The 18,307-nt window shown below is 38.0% G+C and overlaps 1 protein-coding gene across 1 annotated transcript; it reads right to left on the bottom strand.

The window, feature by feature from the left end:
- Window positions 1-2,273: 2,273 nt before the first annotated feature.
- On the bottom strand, window positions 2,274-14,122 carry LOC139155727 (integrin-binding sialoprotein-like). Its single transcript, XM_070730994.1, has 6 exons — window positions 14,069-14,122; window positions 10,359-10,409; window positions 10,181-10,252; window positions 6,290-6,358; window positions 3,324-3,440; window positions 2,274-3,094 (listed from the first exon to the last, which is right to left on the bottom strand). The coding sequence occupies exons 1-6, from the start codon at window positions 14,120-14,122 to the stop codon at window positions 2,555-2,557; spliced, it is 903 nt and encodes a 300-aa protein (XP_070587095.1). The 3' UTR covers window positions 2,274-2,554.
- Window positions 14,123-18,307: the final 4,185 nt, after the last annotated feature.

Below are 18,307 nucleotides of genomic sequence, written 5' to 3'. Positions count from 1 at the left end.
ATTTAAATGTTTCGATCATGTCCCCCCTTTCCCTTCTGTCCTCCAGACTATACAGATTGAGTTCATTAAGTCTTTCCTGATACGTTTTATGCTTAAGACCTTCCACCATTCTTGTAGCCCGTCTTTGGACCCGTTCAATTTTGTCAATATCTTGGATGCCAGTTAAAAAAGTCAAGTCTGCATCATGACTTTAGACCAGTCACCTTCTCTCACCTCAAAGGGTTGTTGTTATGGGGGTGGGAGGAAGGAGGAGGAAGGAGCAATTACCATATTTGTGGGAGTATAACATGCACCCTTTTCAGGGGTGGGCTACTGACCAGACCGGGGGGGCGGGGGACCACAGCAAAAATGGAGCTCCACCCCAGAGCACCCAATTTGCACGGAAAGATGAGCACCTGAGGAAAAAAAGGTTTACTATCACTGAACTAATTAGCGCCAAAGTAATTCATTCAGGGCTAATGAACTAATTATATGACAATATAAGACAGTGGTCTCTATATTCAGTTTTCTATATTCTACCAGACTGATATGGTCTTAGACAAAGTCTAAGAAGAGCAGTGACCAGAACATAAAAGCCAGGTCCAAATGTTGTATCAGAGGTGGGTTCCTCCCAGTTTGGATTGGTTCTATAGAACTGGTAGTAACTCAGTGGCCTGGGTCATTGGAACGAGCAGCGACCCAGGCCGCTGAGCTCTCTTGGCGGCGCCATAGGCAGCGCCATCTTGTTTTTAGCTTCTGCACATGCACAGCTTTTTAAAGCACTGCACATGAGTGTGCGCCCCCTGCTGTGCACAGCAGGAAAATCCAGAACCCACCCCTGTCTTGTATAAGTGTGTCTGCGCAAGTTTTCAAGAATTTTTAAACATAATTTTTTAAAACAGTGAATCTTTAAATGAAACTACTGTATCCCTTGTGGTTCATAAGGGACAGTTAATAAGTGGTGTAAGCTGTAACATTACATCTATATATTTTGAACTTTTAGAATGTTTTCCTCTTGCTCAACATGAACTGTCTGGTTTCGGAAATTTTTCATGAAATGACATTGAGTTGACCATCTTCAGATCTGTGATCAAAGAGAGTACGAATATGTTGTGGTTGGCTCTGGCCCAGCTCCTGCCCCAAGGAATGTGGAGGTGGATGTGGGGGAAACATCCACGTGCCACAGGCCTGTTTTGCTCCCGATAGAATCTCCCAACGAAGTCTCCTCTGACGAAGGAAGGGTGAGTGGAACGGAAGAGGGGAGTTTGGCAGACAGCCCAGGAGGAGATCAATCATCCTTATCAACCCTGGATTCTGAACAAGAACTTATGATGGACCCACGCATGCATAGAGTGATGCATAGGAGAGAACAACTGAAGGATTATTACAGGAGATAAGTGAGGCCACCTGTGTTTGGGTGGGGTTGCTGTAATTAGTGCTACAGATAAAAAGAGCAGCATGCTGGTTTAGCCTCATGGAAGTTTATCTGATTCATAGTTCGTCAAGATCGTGGTTTGTTGTTTCTCTGTTCAAGACTGTGTGTGGAATTTCTGGATTTTTGGAATTGGACTCAATTTCCAAGGTATTGGGTGAGAAATTGGATTGCATTTGACCTGTGCCTTGTGTGTACCAGAAAATCCCTTTGACATTTAAAAGGGGTTTTTTTCTGCTTTTCTGTTGATAAAGACTTCTGGTTTTCCTTCTATCGTGTGGTGTGTGTCTTTTTGGACTAATTACCCTGTAATTAGGGGTGGTTGGGACACGCCAGCAGAACAGAATATGCCAAAAATATTATGGGAAACATATTAAAGATTTGGATATACTCAGTCACCATCCTCCTTTTGTAGAACTAACCTTAGTTTTAAAAATATGCTAGGAACCATGATTTGAGTTTTCCACGGGTAACATGAGGATGCAGATCATACTGTTTAAACAGATTTGAACCAGAGTCCATATTTGAATGGGGATATCATTTAGATACACTATTAATGGTAGTCTGAGAGTTCAATGCAATGTAGTAGTAGGAATGAATTCATTTTTCATCTGTAACAAATGTAAACATAATTATAATCTTTATCAGTACAAAATAACCAGAACGAAATGAAATTAGTCTGATAAGTTTAACTTATTTCATTATGTTTATTTGGAGTTAATCTGGTTGGTGTATCTCAAAGCTCAGCTTTAATATAAATATAAGAATGGGCCATCTCTTTTATACAACATTATCTGAAGGATAATATTTTCATCTGAAAAAGAAGTGGATAATATGGAACAAGTCCAGGTTCAGCACCATCCAAAGAAAAACTCATGTTCAGCAACAAAATAATATTCATCGCCAATGTGATTATTTCTTTAAAACAAATCATTTTACAAATCCATGGTGGGTACATGAATATTGATCAAAGACAAATCTTTTAAAACAGCCTATTTTCATAGTGAGCACTAGTAAGAGATATCAGGCGTCAACTTTACAAGCACCATTCTATTGTGATGCATTTTCCTGAGTAGATTTTGTGAAGAATTGACATGCAAAAAATATATAATCAACATGTCAAGGAAGGGCTAATTTTTTTTTTCACTGATTATAGTAGTAATCTTGGCCATATACATCATAGCCATGCCCTTTGTAGTAACTATACTCATCCTCGTATGTTCTAAAAGTATCTCCTCGTGGGTAGCCATTCTCACTGGCATAATAATCAGTTTGGTCTTCATATCCATGCTCATAAACGTTTGTGGTGGTGCCATCGTTCACCCATGGGTTTTCAGTGGTAGTGTCTGCAGGGCTGGTCTGATCTTGCGCCTGTTCACCTGTGGTACTTTCAGTGGGGTTGACAGTTGTGACCAAGGTGGTTAGACGGATGGTGGTGGCTTCGTTTTCTTCCTCTTCTTCCTCCTCACCACCATTCCCAGTTTCTTCCAGGGTGCTGTTTGTGCTGGTGGCATTAGCACCACTCCCATTTTCATCTACTTTCTCCTCTTCTTCCTCTTCATTCTCCTCTTCCTCGTTTTCATCACTGTCTTCTTCCTTTGCGCCTTTTTTGGGAGCATTGTCTACCTTCTTATCACCGGCTTCTTTCCGAGGTTTCTGAAGAGGGTCTTCTACCACTGGCACCTATATTGAGGCAAATTAACCAAAAAGAATTTTCAGGTACTTTTTAGCAACACCAAATTCTATTGTCTACCCAAAAAGGTGTCAGCTGATGATGCATTCTGAAGCCCAGCTTCCTCCTATATCTACCTGCCTGCCTGCCTGCCTGCCTGCCTGCTTGTTTTACAGCTCTTTGACCATGACACTGTTTTTATTTGATATGGGTTATTCCAAATTCCCATAACTGGCTCACCTCTGTGGGCGGTTCGACATTTGCATCAGTCGTCGTATCTCCAGTTGCAGCTGTAGTGGGAGCCACTGTAGTCTCTTCGCTTCCCTTTCCACCTTCATTTTCTTCATTTGACTGTCCCTGGGGTGTTAAACAATTATTATTATTATTATTATTATTATTATTATTATTATTATTATTATTATTATTATTATTATGTCAGTACAACCCAGCAAACGAGATTACTATGCTGGATTTTGTATTTCATCACCAGTTGGGTGCCTATTATTACTGTATTATTATTATTATTATTATTATTATTATTATTATTATTATTATTTATTAGATTTATATGGCGCCCCTCTCCACAGACACTCGGGGCGAGTAATACGAGTATGGCAGTGCATATTATTTCAAAAGATATGCAAATGAAAACATTTTAATTATCAGATTTACTATCAATATTTTCACGCCTGCAATGCCTATAAATAGCAATAGCACTTAGACGTATATACTGCTTTACAGTGTTTTAAAGTCCTCGCTAAGTGGTTTACAGAGTCAGCCTGTAAATCCTTGCCCCCAACAATCTGGGTCCTCATTTTACCCACCTCGGAAGGATGGAAGGTTGAGTCGGTCTTGAACCTGGCGAGATTTGAACTGCCAAATTGCAGGCAGCCGGCAGTCAGTGGAACTACCCTAACCACTGTGCCGCCGTGACTACTGATACAAAGGAGGACATACCTCAACTTCAAACAATCCCATCATCTCAAATACACTCCAGACACTAAATGACAATGGATATATCTCCTATACCTTTCTTCCATTCCTATATCTCTTCTTCTATTCTTTCATTGACATGTTCTATTATTATACCTTCTTTTCTATTATTTCTTAGATATATTTTACTATGAGTATCTCCTCTATAACCTTCATCATGTATTTTACTATGTGTATATAGATATATACCCACTAAAACCCTTATTGTGTGTTGGACAAAATAAATAAATAAATAAATAAATAAATAAATAAATAAATAAATAAATAAATAAATAAATAAATAAATAAATAAATAAATAAATAAATAAATAAAAATAATATTTGAATCTAAGGTAAAAATGGGGCTTGATACCTTTCCTAAAATTAGAATATAGTTCATTCACAGGTCTTGAAAGAACAAATCCCATTCATGGCTGAGACTGGGGATGACTGGGTTGATGGATCATTTTTCCCATATGTCAAACATCTGGAATTCTTATCTACCAATATGTACAAAAGATCCTCTCATACAAATCTTAGTCCCTAGATAACTGGCTCAACAGTTAAGTTACAAGTTTCTAGAAAGGGCAATTAACTTTCTGATGTTTTTGGTGCTTATGATCATAATTGGTGTGGAAAACAGAATATTTACCAAGGTTGCCCTGCAGAATCCCTGCCCTTGTAAACAAGAATGGCAGCATTCCAATTTTGATTGGCAATTTCAAACTACTCCCCAAAGCTTGTATTAATACTTAATTGTAGTTTTGGAGGGATGTACTGTAGGACACGTGGTATAAATTCCATCAGTCCATGACCTGGTGTTTGAAAGATACCCTGGATGAATTTGAATCTCAAGCACTCGGACAGTTGCCCTGAACTCCGATAATGTCTTTCTACAAAATTGGCAGAATGTCATGTTTTGCAATATTTTTTCTAGCACACTGCTGGTCAGACCAGCCTAAATATTTATGCCAGTGTAGCTGTCCTTAATGTTTAAAATGCTTAAAAATAAGTCGAAATGCGATACTGAGAAAAATTGAAGCTATTTTTCCTCTCAATTGAAAGGACTTGCAAAATTGCAGGGTGTAGCAAACTATTTGGATAGCTACCAGAGGTCTCTGTGACCTCCATATAACAGCAGTTTTAGGACTATTTATTTAAATGTTGTTGAAGTTCTGCCTATGTCAAGGCAGGACATAGCCTGGAATAAAACCACGGATATGGATCTGAGAAAGACAATAGCTCCATGGAATCATGTATCTGAAGGTGTTGAAAACTCAAAGTTGGACTACCTATTGCTCCATTGATTTTAAGATAAGAGATTAGTGCTGCGTGCCAAGAAGATTCAATGTGGAAAGAAAAATAAAGATGATGTGGTGTTTTACAAATATATGCATTTAGCAATCCTTCATTCCAATTATCAGTGGCTTTAGCCGGAGACCAGAACACTACTTGTATTATTTTACTTTCTTCTTCTTATCCAACCATTTATACCATTTATCCCATACAGTGGTACCTCTACTTACGAACTTAATTCGTTCCATAACCAGGTTCTTAAGTAGAAAAGCTTGTAAGAAGAAGCCATTTTCCCCATAGGAATCAATTTAAAAAACAAATAATGTGTGCGATTGGGGAAACCACAGGGAGGGTGGAGGCCCTGTTTCCTCCCAGGAGATTCCTAGAGGGGCCCCACAGAAGCTTCTCTCTGCCTTTTCCAGCCCTTTTTCCTCCCAGGAGATTCCTAGAGAGGCCCCACAGAGCCTTCTCCCCGTCTTTTGCGGCCCTGTTTCCTCCCAGGAGATTCTTAGAGCCTTCTCCCTGCCTTTTCCGGTTACAGTTTCGGAGATTCGGGTTTGTAAGTGGAAAATGGTTCTTGAGAAGAGGCAAAAAAAATCTTGAACATACTTATGTAGAAAAGTTCGTAAGTTGAGGCGTTTGTAGGTAGAAGCACCACTGTATTTGGTAATAATCGTCTTCATTTTTGATGGCCCATCCAAAATTTTGTTGCTAGTAAGTCATGACAAAAATAGAAAGGCTTCCATTCTGACAGCTTTTACTGTATCTGCAAGGTTGCTGCTTGTTTAGATGACTTAAACTTTAAAAAAATACAACATCAAACCAGAATAGAAACTTGTGGTTAGTTACTAATCTTCACCATAAGTATTTGCAGAGCATAGGGTTTAAAAACAATACTCCTTGGTTTTGGTTTGAATAAAACCAGACCCATTCCTTACCCCTTCTTCTTCCTCTTCCTCCTCTGAACTGTTGCCACCAAAACCTTCTTCAGATGAGTCACTGTTAAACTAAAAAGAGAGACAATTGAGACATTTGCTTCCAAACAACGTGAAGGCTTATTTACAGAAAAGCCATCAACGTTTGCTTCTCCCCTATGTATATGGTGGCACTCAAGTCTTTGTAGCTTTTCCAGGACTTCAGTGTCCAGACTTCAGATGTTTTGTTGCTCAGTTCAGAAAAATAAAATAGAGGCAATACGGGAATATAGGTAGTCATTGAGTTCATTTAGTGACTGTTCGAAGTTATGATTCTTTGTGATTATTTTAAGTTATGATTATGTGTGATTATTTTAGTATAAGGGTTTTAAAATGTATTTTTTTTAATAATTGGATTCGTACACTATTTATGTTATTTTATTTATTTATTTTGTCCAATACACAATGAGGGATTTAGTGGGTATATATATTTTATTTTTATTTTTATTTATTTTAATTTTCAAATTCAGCAAAAAGAACATGTGACATACACACACACACACACACACACACACACACACACAGTAAAATACATGATGAAGGTTATAGCAGAGATACTCATAGTAAAATATATCTAAGAAAGAATAGAAGAAGAGATATAGGAATAGAAGAAAGGTATAGGAGATATAGGAGAGCAATAGGACAGGGGACGGAAGGCACTCTAGTGCACTTGTACTCGCCCCTTACTGACCTCTTAGGAATCTGGATAGGTCAATCATGGCTAATCTAAGGGTAAAGTGTTGGGGGTTTGGGGATGACACTATGGAGTCCGGCAATGAGTTCCACGCTTCGACAACTCGGTTACTGAAGTCATATTTTTTTACAGTCAAGTTTGGAGCAGTTAATATTAAGTTTAAATCTGTTGTGTGCTCTTGTGTTGTTGTGGTTGAAGCTGAAGTAGTCGCCGACAGGCAGGACATTGCTGCATATCATCTTGTGGGCAATACTTAGATCTTGTTTAAGGCGTCTTAGTTCTAGGCTTTCTAGGCCCAGGATTGAAAGTCTAGTCTCATAGGGTATTCTTTTTTTGAGTGGAGGAGTGAATGTTGTTGTGAACCGCCCCGAGTCTTTGGAGAGGGGTGGCATACAAATCTAATAAATTACCATTATCATTATCATTATCATTATCATTATCATCATCATCATCATCATCATCATCATCATTATCATTATCATTATCAATATCATTATCATTATCACGGCACTGAAAAAAGTGACTTATGTCCATTTTTTACACTTGCGACTATTGCAGGGTCACATGATCAAATTTTAGATGCTTGGCGTATTTATGATTTATTGCAGGGTGCCTTCTTTATGACCTTCTTACCAGCAAAGCAAGTGTCAAGCTTGGTGATCAATTAATGGCTTGCCACACTATCTATAGAAGGCCTGGTGTTTATGGGAACTTGGGAGGGGTGATTTTCATGGGGGAACCAATTTAATTGTAGAATCTCTGAATTCCACAGTAATCCTTCCGTCTCCAATTTTTTAAAGGATTCCCGTTTGAAACCCTGCAGCTCAGTGTCGATAGCATCGTATAAACCGCGAGCTTATTTTACTAAAGAGGCCTTTAAAAGGCAATTTTTCCATCTTAAACGTGGCTTAGGAGCTTTGTGGCTCTCTGAATAAGCCACTTTAGATTATGTCAATTTTAATTTAATAATAGGTATGTGGATTTGTCCTTTTTATATTTCTTTATTTTTATTAATTAGGAGAAGGTTATATGAGGATTTTTGTTTTTAAAGAAAATGTATAAGAAGTGGAAGAAGGCACGACGGCTTATATAGATTTGCAAGATGATAAGTATAATGAGTTGACATTGTTAAAAGGAAGTTAATGTTGAATTTAATTAGAAGAAAATTGATTATCTAGATCAGTGTTTCCCAACCTTGGCCACTTGAAGATATTTGGACTTCAACTCCTGGAATTCTGGGAGTTGAAGTCCAGATATCTTCAAGTGGCCAAGGTTGGGAAACACTGATCTAGATGACAAATAATAATAATAATAATAATAATAATAATAATAATAATAATAATAATAATAATAATAATAATAATAATAATCGAGCTGCAACGACTCTGGCATAAGCCCGTGAAAGAGGTCCCAGTGGTACTTGGCACGCTGGGCGCAGGGCCAAAGGATCTCAGCAGACATTTGAAAACCATCGGGATTGACAAAATCTCCATCTGTCAAATGCAAAAAGCTGCTTTACTGGGATCGGCAAACATAATTCGCCACTACATCACGCAGTCCTAGGTGCTTGGTAAGCGCCCGACTGGTGATGAAATACGAAATCCAGCATAATGATCTTGTTTGCTGTGTTGTACTGACATAATAATAAATAATAATAATAATAATAATAATAATAATAATAATTATTATTATTATTATTATTATTATTATTATTATTATTATTATTATTATTATTATTATTATTTATTAGATTTGTATGCCGCCCCTCTCCAAAGACTCGAAGACAAAATGAGAGGTTGAGGTTTGGGAGTTTGATATGTACCGAAAGTAAATAATTTGGAATTGGAAATTAATTTTTGGGATTATACATGTCTAACAAATGAGATACTGTTTTTTATTGTAACTCAAATAGAAGGTATTTTGTAATGTATTGAAAAAGTTTCTATGGGGAAGAAATAAAAATATATATACGTGGAAGATTATGTCAATTTCTTTCCTGCTGCCGTAAAAGGCAGAAAAATGTTATTTCTTTGCAAAAGTTGGGGTTGGAGAGGCCACGACTTAAATCTCTTCCAGGCTTTTAAGGAAACGATTGAGGTTCAGGGTTAATCTTTGTATTATCCATAAGGAATAATAAGATGAGCAAGAAAGAGACACAATAAGGGGTCCAGGGTTGCAAAGCCATGGATCAATATAAAAATACCTCTGTTGTTTCTAACACAGATGCCAAACCACTGTTCTGTTGGGGAAACATTCCCAGAAGACAATTTTTAGTTCCTTACATGACCCATGTCTGAAAACATATAATTAACAGGCCCCTGCATTACTCCCAACTTGGCCATGAGAAACCACTGCTTTGTGGATGTCCTTTGACATCCCACTTGTCTCCTTAACAATGGAAGAAAGAAACACTATAAAATATTAGAAACATAGAAACATAGAAGATTGACGGCAGAAAAAGACCTCACGGTCCATCTAGTCTGCCCTTATACTATTTCTTGTATTTTATCTTAGGGTGGATCTATGTTTATCCCAGGCAGGTTTAAATTCAGTTACGGTGGATGTACTGACCATGTCTGATGGAAGTTTGTTCCAAGCATCTACTACTCTTTCAGTAAAATAATATTTTCTTACATTATTTCTGATCTTTCCCCCAACTAACTTCAGATTGTGTCCTCTTGTTCTTGTGTTCACTGAACAAATATGATATTGAAATTTTATGGATAAGTTATTAACCTTATTAATTGATCTTAATTATTTTAATCATAACGAAAATGTTGAAGTAGATGTTATAGTATAGTAGTATATTAAGAAATTTTAAGGATAAGGTTTTTTGTCTTATTAATTGATTTTAATTATTTTAATTATATTGTTAAAATGGAAACACAGAAGTAGATGTTAAATGACAGTAGAATATTACTCCAATTATTTTAATTATAACATTAAAATGGAAATACTGATGTAGATGTGATATAATAGTAGTATATTATGAGTTATTTTTCTGTATTGATCTAAATCACAATTAGTCTTTTTTTCTGTATTAGTAAGACTTCTATGCTTAGTGGAGCAATGGCAGCTCCTTTAAATGTTAAATGTTGTTTGTTTTATTTGTCATAAAGAAACATTAATTAAAAAATTATTCAAAAAAATATTGTATTTACCTGGAATCTTTTCATAGGTGGGTAGAAGTAAGGATATCTATAAAGAAAATGCCTGTTTCTGTTCTTGAACACCTGCCAGAATAAAAGAAAGGCATTTTAATAATTAAATCTAAAGGGTGGGAGCAGAATTGCTGGGCTTAGTAGGAAAATAAAAAATCCAAGGATGATGCCAACATACAGCATTTTCTTCTGAATCGTCTGACTTAAATCTTCTTCGGAAGTGTTTTGCCTACAATAAAAGAAGAGAGAACTTTAGAAAGTGCTATTATTTTTATTGTATTGCCAACTTAATCTTGGTGTCAGTCTCTATACTTGTCTCCTGATTATTATCCTAAACCCCATTATTATCATTATTATTATTATTATTATTATTATTATTTATTAGATTTGTATGCCACCCCTCTCTGTAGACTCGGGGCGGCTCACAGCAATAATAAACAGTATATAACAAATCTAATAATTTATGAGAAACGCTAAAAACCCCATTATTAAAAGCAAACATACACACAAACGTACCACACATAAACTGTATAGGCCCTAAAAATATATATATTGGGGGGAGATGTTTCACTTCCCCCATGCCTGATGCTAGAGGTTATAATAACCCAGCCTTTAATCAAACATGACAGTTTAATGAAAGAACGTGCCAACAGGGCAGGTACAGGCTTAAGAGAATAAACATGAATACACAGGCTTATATACAGCACGCCTTCTGAGGCAGCTACCAATGAATACAGAGGAAAGTTCCCGCTTACGAGTTACTGAGCTAACGCGCCCAATCAGCACCCTGGAGAGAGATACGCGGCCGAGATTCTGACAGCCGGCTGTTTCTATGCGGACACATATATATATTGGGGGGAGATGTTTCACTTCCCCCATGCCTGATGCTAGAGGTGGGTTTTAAGGAGTTTACAAAAGGTGAGGAGGGTGGGGGCAAATCTAATCTCTGGAGGGAGTTGGTTCCAGAGGGTCAGGGCTGCCACAGAGAAGGCTCTTCCCCTGGGTCCCGCCAAATGACATTTGGGACCTAACTGGTCGCTGGGATTCGTGTGGCAGAAGGCGGTCCCGGAGATATTCTGGTCCAATGTCATGAAGGGCTTTATAACACTTTGAATTGTGACCGGAAACTGGTTGGCAACCAATGCAGACTGTGGAGTGTTGGTGTAACATGGGCATATTTTGGAAAGCCCATGATTGCTCTCGCAGCTGCATTCTGCACGATCTGAAGTTTCCGAACACTTTTCAAAGATAGCCCCATGTAGAGAGCGTTACAGTAGTCGAGCCTCGAGGTGATGAGGGCATGAGTGACTGTGAGCAATGAGTCCCGGTCCAGATAGGGCCACAACTGGCGCACCAGGCAAACCTGGGCAAATTATTATTATTATTATTATTATTATTATTATTATTATTATTATTATTATTATTTAGAAGTATATGATTTTACTTTATATGAGACAGACTCTTTTAACTGGACTATTTCAAGCAGGATTATTTTTAGCTCTTCCAGGAGAGGTTGGGAACTGAATTAAATCTCTAAAACAGAACTATTGTTCACCCATACTAAGCATGGTAATGAAGTTGAGACAGAAGGTGCAAAATTCATCCATTTGTTCCCAAGTTGTTTTTGAATTGATCCATTTTGCACATACCTAAAATGAACTTGTATGCCGCCCCAAGTCTTCGGAGAGGGGCGGCATACAAATCTAATAAATTATTATTATTAACTGATGGAGAAAAGTCTTACAGTCTAAATACCGTATATTCATTTGTTGTGTATGCTTATCACAGCTTAAGTCAGATGCCCCAAAATAATGAGTGACTGCTGTAAAATTCCAAGGAACTGTTAGGATGCTAATTTGTACTTATGTTATATAGCAAATAGGCTTGAATATAAGGAAGGGTTGCTAATCAAGACTTGTGCAATTTCCTGATGAAATATTAATATTTATGGAATGCTGGTCCACATTATGCGATCTGGCAAGAGACTGATATTAACAATATATACAATTCTTTTTCATACTATTTCCCACTAGATGGCATAGCTAACTGACAAAAAATTCAGTTGCAGGAATGAATAGGATTTCTTCCTTTACCATAGAAGAAGAAGATACGATCACTACTTTTGGGGAGTATGAATAATTACACTCCATTGCTTTATCATGAGCATTCAGCTATAACCTAAACATAGTGCAGCAAAAACTTCAGAAGAGAAGGATTTAGGGGTAGTGATTTCTGACAGTCTCAAAATGAGTGAACAGTGTTGTCGGGCAGTAGGAAAAGCAAGTAGGATGCTTGGCTGCATAGCTAGAGGTATAACAAGCAGGAAGAGAGAGATTGTGATCCCGCTCTATAGAGCGTTGGTGAGACCACATTTGGAATAATACTGTGTTCAGTTCTGGAGACCTCACCGACAAAAAGATATTGACAAAATTGAACGGGTCCAAAGACGGGCTACAAGAATGGTGGAAGGTCTTAAGCATAAAACGTATCAGGAAAGACTTCATGAACTCCATCTGTCTAGTCTGGAGGACAGAAGGGAAAGGGGGGACATGATCGGAACATTTAAATATGTTAAAGGGTTAAATAAGGTTCAGGAGGGAAGTGTTTTTAATAGGAAAGTGAACACAAGAACAAGGGGACACAATCTGAAGTTAGTTAGGGGAAAGATCAAAGGCAACATGAGAAAATATTATTTTACTGAAAGAGTAGTAGATCCTTGGAACAAACTTCCAGCAGACGTGGTTGGTAAAATCCACAGTAACTGAATTGAAACATGCCTGGGATAAGCATATATCCATTGTAAGATAAAACACAGGAAATAGTATAAGGGCAGACTAGATGGACCATGGGGTCTTTTTCTGCCGTCAGTCTTCTATGTTTCTATGTTTTTATGTTTTTAGAAAGCACTCAGGTGGTAAGAGCCCTAGGCTGGAAGGATGCGACAAAATGGACAATACAAAATTGGTATCGGTACATGGTGGATCATATCCAGTTTGAAATTATGGATAAGAGGATGAATTCGGCCAATGAAACTGATCTGTGGGAACCGTTGGGACAATGGGACAAGTTAAGAGGATATGCGGTCAGAAGAATTCGAGACCAAGCTAGAAGGAATAAATTAGAATTACTTTATAATATATAAATAGATATATTGCTCTTGAGTGAAAATGGTTTATAGAAAATATGCCCCCATTTTGGTGGAGGGGAATGAATGTTGTCTGGAAGACTGAGCACATTGTTATATATGTGTGCACGTTTCATTGATATATTGGTATTATAAAAATCAATTTAAAAATTAAATAATTTTTTTTAGATAAGCTAGGTACCTTCTCTCTGTAATAGGCTATCCTGTCCTTTCTCTCCCATCTATCCATCCATCCATCCATCCGTTCTGCCGGGCTTAACTGCACAAGCCCCAAATTAGGTGCAAAGGTATGAATTCAAACACGCACAATTGAAAAATTTTTATCGAAAAGAAAAGCAAAACACCCTTTTTACAGTCAAAGGGCACACTTTCACAGCAACAGACTTGAAAGCAGTGAAAAGCAATAAACAAACACAAAGCAATTAGCGAGCAGCTGTGAAAACGTGGAGGACGCCCAAGTTGCGGACCCTCTCCGAGGGGTCAATAATCCCCCCCAGGGTAATGGATGGAGAGATGGAATTGTCCTTGGGAGGCAAAACCCACACCCCCTCCGTCTTGTCAGGGTTGAGTTTGAGCTTGTTGATAGCTGTGGGGACGGGCGCATGATGCAACCCTGAACAAACTAGCAGCCAGAGGATCCAGAACCCAATCCTTATAGTAATGACACAATGAATGGACATTAAAATTAATATCCACAATACAATATGTCCCAGCCAAGATAAAATATTGTTATTTTTACTCACGGAAAAGGCACAAGTGATTCCTATAATACAGAGGAAAAGCAGGGCCGCCTTCATTTTGCTGGTGTCTGAAAAAGAAAGGAAAAGGAAATATATTTCCAAATAGGAAGATAAAGAAAATTGGAAGATATTAAAGATAGACAATTCCTACAATTCTTTCATATAATACCAGAAATATATCTATTTGGTCTCCTTGTAGGATCTTGACAAATGATTGATTGATTTCATCAGTGAATTATGCAGACCTTCAATTAATAAGAGGGAAAGATTTTTAATATTGGCCATTCTCTACTTATATTTAAGTGAGGGTGAGCTTGGCATAGTGGTTAAGATGTTAGCCTAGAAACCAGAAACCTGAGAGTTGTGGTTATACATTTGGCACTCTCTCTTGGCTCAATCCACCTCACAGGGTTGTTGTAGGGAAAATAATAGGCTGGAATATTAAGTATGCTGGCCTTCCTGACTTTTATATAGAAACATAGAAACATAGAAGGCTGACGGCAGAAAAAGACCTCCGGGTCCATCTAGTCTGCCCTTATACTATTTCTTGTATTTTATCTTACAATGGATATATGTTTATCCCAGGCATGCCTCCTTGTAGGGAGCCGGGAAGGACCCCTCCCCAGAGAAGCATTGACAATCTCCTGGACCCAGCTCCGTGTCACCTCCCTGCTGGCCGAAACTAGCCAGGAGGGACACGGATCCAGCAAACAGGTGGCGGAACTCACAGCTCCAATGGCCTTGTCCACTTCATCAGGTGTCACCAGATCAAACTCTTCCCAGACAGATGGACAAGTACGGGCCCCAGTCACCTCGACTGACTCGTTGTCAGTCGACTCTGTATTACAATTGGAGTCAAGGTCCGCCTGGATCCGAGCGATTTTATTAGCGAAAAACGTGTTAAAATCCTCGGCACTACTTTGCAAGGGCTCCCCAACTCCGCCCTGGTTAAGAAGGGAGCGGGTCACCCTAAACAGAGCGGCCAGGCGGGATTCCGCTGATGCAATCAAGGCGGCATGATACGCGCATCTTGCCACCTTGAGCGCCGCTTTATAAGTCTTAATATGAGCTCTTACAAGTATTCGATCGGATTCGGACTTGCTCTTCCTCCATTGCTTCTCTAGACATCTCTTCTGGCATTTCAACTCCCGGAGCTCCTCGTTGAACCATGGAGCTCTATGGGGTCTAGCGCCGTGGAGAGGTCGCAACGGCGCAATTCGGTCAAGAGCCTCTGCAGCAGCCTTGTTCCAGGCCCCAGCCAAAGACTCTGCCGAACTGTGGATGAGTGTACCTGGAATAACCCCAAGCGCCTTCTGAAAACCCTCTGGATCCATCAGGCGTCTGGGGCGGAACAACCTAATCGGTTCCGCCTCCCTGCAGGGAAGGATAGCTAAGGAGGTATTATGGAATATATATTTTTGGAGAGGGACTGCCAAGCTTTGTTTTTCATGAAATAACAGATTTCTTTTTTTTAAATTGTGGAATAGATTTGCACAACCTGGTTATTTATTTATTTATTTATTTATTTCCAATCAGCATTTTTGAAAATATCTGCAGCGTTTCAAATTGAGAAAGAATATTCCAGATCTCAGAGTCTTAAGAAACACAAGAGACGAATAATTGCGTATCATTTCTCTGTTGCTAAAAACTAAAAATTAATTTTCAGAATTTATCCAGGACGCTGCCCTGAAACAATTTCGCCAGCTTCATTAGGGTTGGTATCTTTGATATACACATGCATTAAAACAAACTTCCAATTCTGGAAAGCCGACAGAAGATGACAGAAGATTATTTAATTGAAAGTATCAGTAAGTGGAATAAACCTTGTTAAAAGAGGGCCAAGCTAATCCAGACCTAATGTCCTTTGTTACAATTTGTGTTTAAACCACCAACTGAAAGAAATAAAATTCAGTCAAGCATAGTGTATAAAGGATGATGAACCTGTATAAGTAAATATAAGGATTAGTTTTACATATATACAACCTTTCTAGAAAATATCCCAAAGCGTAACTTAACAATATATTTAATTGGTGACATCCATATTTATACTTTCGCTTCTACAACATGAATACTAAGCTACAAATTCCATGTTATGTGCATTATTTTTGGGTAGCAGACAGATGATCTTGCTTGGGCCCTGTAATAATTTCATGACCGAGGAACATTTGAACAGCAATTTTGTGGGCTATGAAATGTATTAGGTTCGTCTCTATCTGCATTATAGAGAATTATGTTTAGGAGTTTATTCATCAAAGATGGGGAGGCCAAATTTGGCCCCCCCGATGGATAGTACCATAATTCCTATGATCACGGACTGTGCCAACTGAAAAATGTTGATGTTTAGTAATTTTTAGAAGGCTACCACTTGCCTCATCTTTGGGACTTCGTTAATTATTATTATTATTATTATTATTATTATTATTATTATTATTATTATTAATTAGATTTGTATGCCGCCCCTCTCCGTAGACTCGGGGCGGATAATGACAAATCTAATAGTTAGAATCTAAAATAACAATAATACAGTTAATGCAGGAGAAGTTCCATAAGTTAATGCATAAGAAGTTCCATTGACTAAACACCAAATTTCTTTATTATAATAATGTTGACTCTCTAAAAGCATCTCTTTGTCTTTTGGCTTTCCATCACCATGCCCTCTCCCCAATTCTTATTTATTTATTTATATTTATTTATCTATTTTGTCCTATACACAATAACACACAATGAAGCTTATAGAGGATATAGTAGAGAAGATATATGAGATGTAGGAGAGACTATAGGACAGGGGACGGAAGGCACTCTAGTGCGCTTGTACTCGCCCCTTACTGACCTCTTAGGAATCTGGAGAGGTCAACCGTGGATAGTCTAAGGGTAAAGTGTCGGGGGTTAGGGGATGACACTACAGAGTCCGGTAATGAGTTCCATGCTTCAACAACTCGATTACTAATTCTTGCAAGAAATCATTTTAAATTAAATTCATCTAAGCAGTTTTAAGAGAAGGAAACCAGACTGCCTCCCCTGTTATAAATTGGTACAGTGTAAAATCCCAGCCGTATTAATCTGACAGAAATAAAGCACGCAAAATATAAGTGGCACAATATATCACTGATTTAAATCACGGAAGCAAAGTGATTTAACTTTGCTTCCGAACTGATTCAACTGTTGTTCATAAAATCATACATCGTATGGTACTCCCTGTCAGTGACTACTTCACCTTTAACAACAACAACACAAGAGCACGTAATAGATACAAACTGAATGTAAATCGCTCCAAACTTGACTGCAGAAAATACGATTTCAGCAATAGAGTGGTCACCACCTGGAGCTCATGACCTGACTCTGTTGTTGCTTCCCCCAACCCCAAAATCTTCAACCTTATGTTATTGACCTCTCCCCTTTTCTAAGTGCACTTATGTGCCTAAAGTCCATGTCCTACTGTCTTATTATCCTTTCTATTACTATGTTCTACTTAGGTTATGTTAGGTTATGTTAATGTGTACTATAATACTATAGTGTACTATAGTACTATACTTGTTTGACAAATAAATAAATAAATAAATAAATAAAAATAAATAAATAAATAAATAAATAAAGTGCACGAGGAATCCGTATCTGCAAAGCAAAATATAATCTTAAAAACAGAAGTTGCATGATGTCAGCAATATATTAATATGTACTATAATATGTACTATACTTGTTTGACAAATAAATAAATAAATAAAAATAAATAAAGTGCACAAGAAATCCGTATCTGCAAAGCAAAATATAATCTTAAAATCAGAAGTTCAAAAATTGAGAATGGCATGGATTGAGCCATGTCAGAAACCTCATTGCTTGCAAAGAACTAACATAACTGCCCGTCACTTACCAAGCTGCAGTCCTGCAGGATGGACAGTCGTCTCCAAGGAGTCAGGGGACAGAGATTTAACAGAGCATCTGTTTGTTCTTGGACAACCTACCGGGATACGTACACTATTTTTACCCTCCACCGGCCAATCAGCGTTTTCCTTGCATGATGTCAGCAAGTGGACTCTGACCAGAAAAATCTCCAAACTTCAACCCTTTCCCTAGTCACAGATGTCACTTTCAAACATAAAGAGCTGTTTTAGTGCCCAGGGTTTTGGGTCGTTCCACTTAATTGCAGGGTTGCGCTGGAGATGAATGGGTTTGGATGCTGAACTCTATAATGATGGTCTGGGTTTGAATTGAACTCAATATTGGGATCATTAGTCTTGTGTGTGT

This window comes from Erythrolamprus reginae, unplaced genomic scaffold (assembly GCF_031021105.1).
Source record: "Erythrolamprus reginae isolate rEryReg1 unplaced genomic scaffold, rEryReg1.hap1 H_5, whole genome shotgun sequence".
Classification (NCBI taxonomy): domain Eukaryota; kingdom Metazoa; phylum Chordata; class Lepidosauria; order Squamata; family Dipsadidae; genus Erythrolamprus; species Erythrolamprus reginae.
Note: the sequence above shows the minus strand (reverse complement) of the source record. Positions and strands in the feature narration are given on the sequence as shown.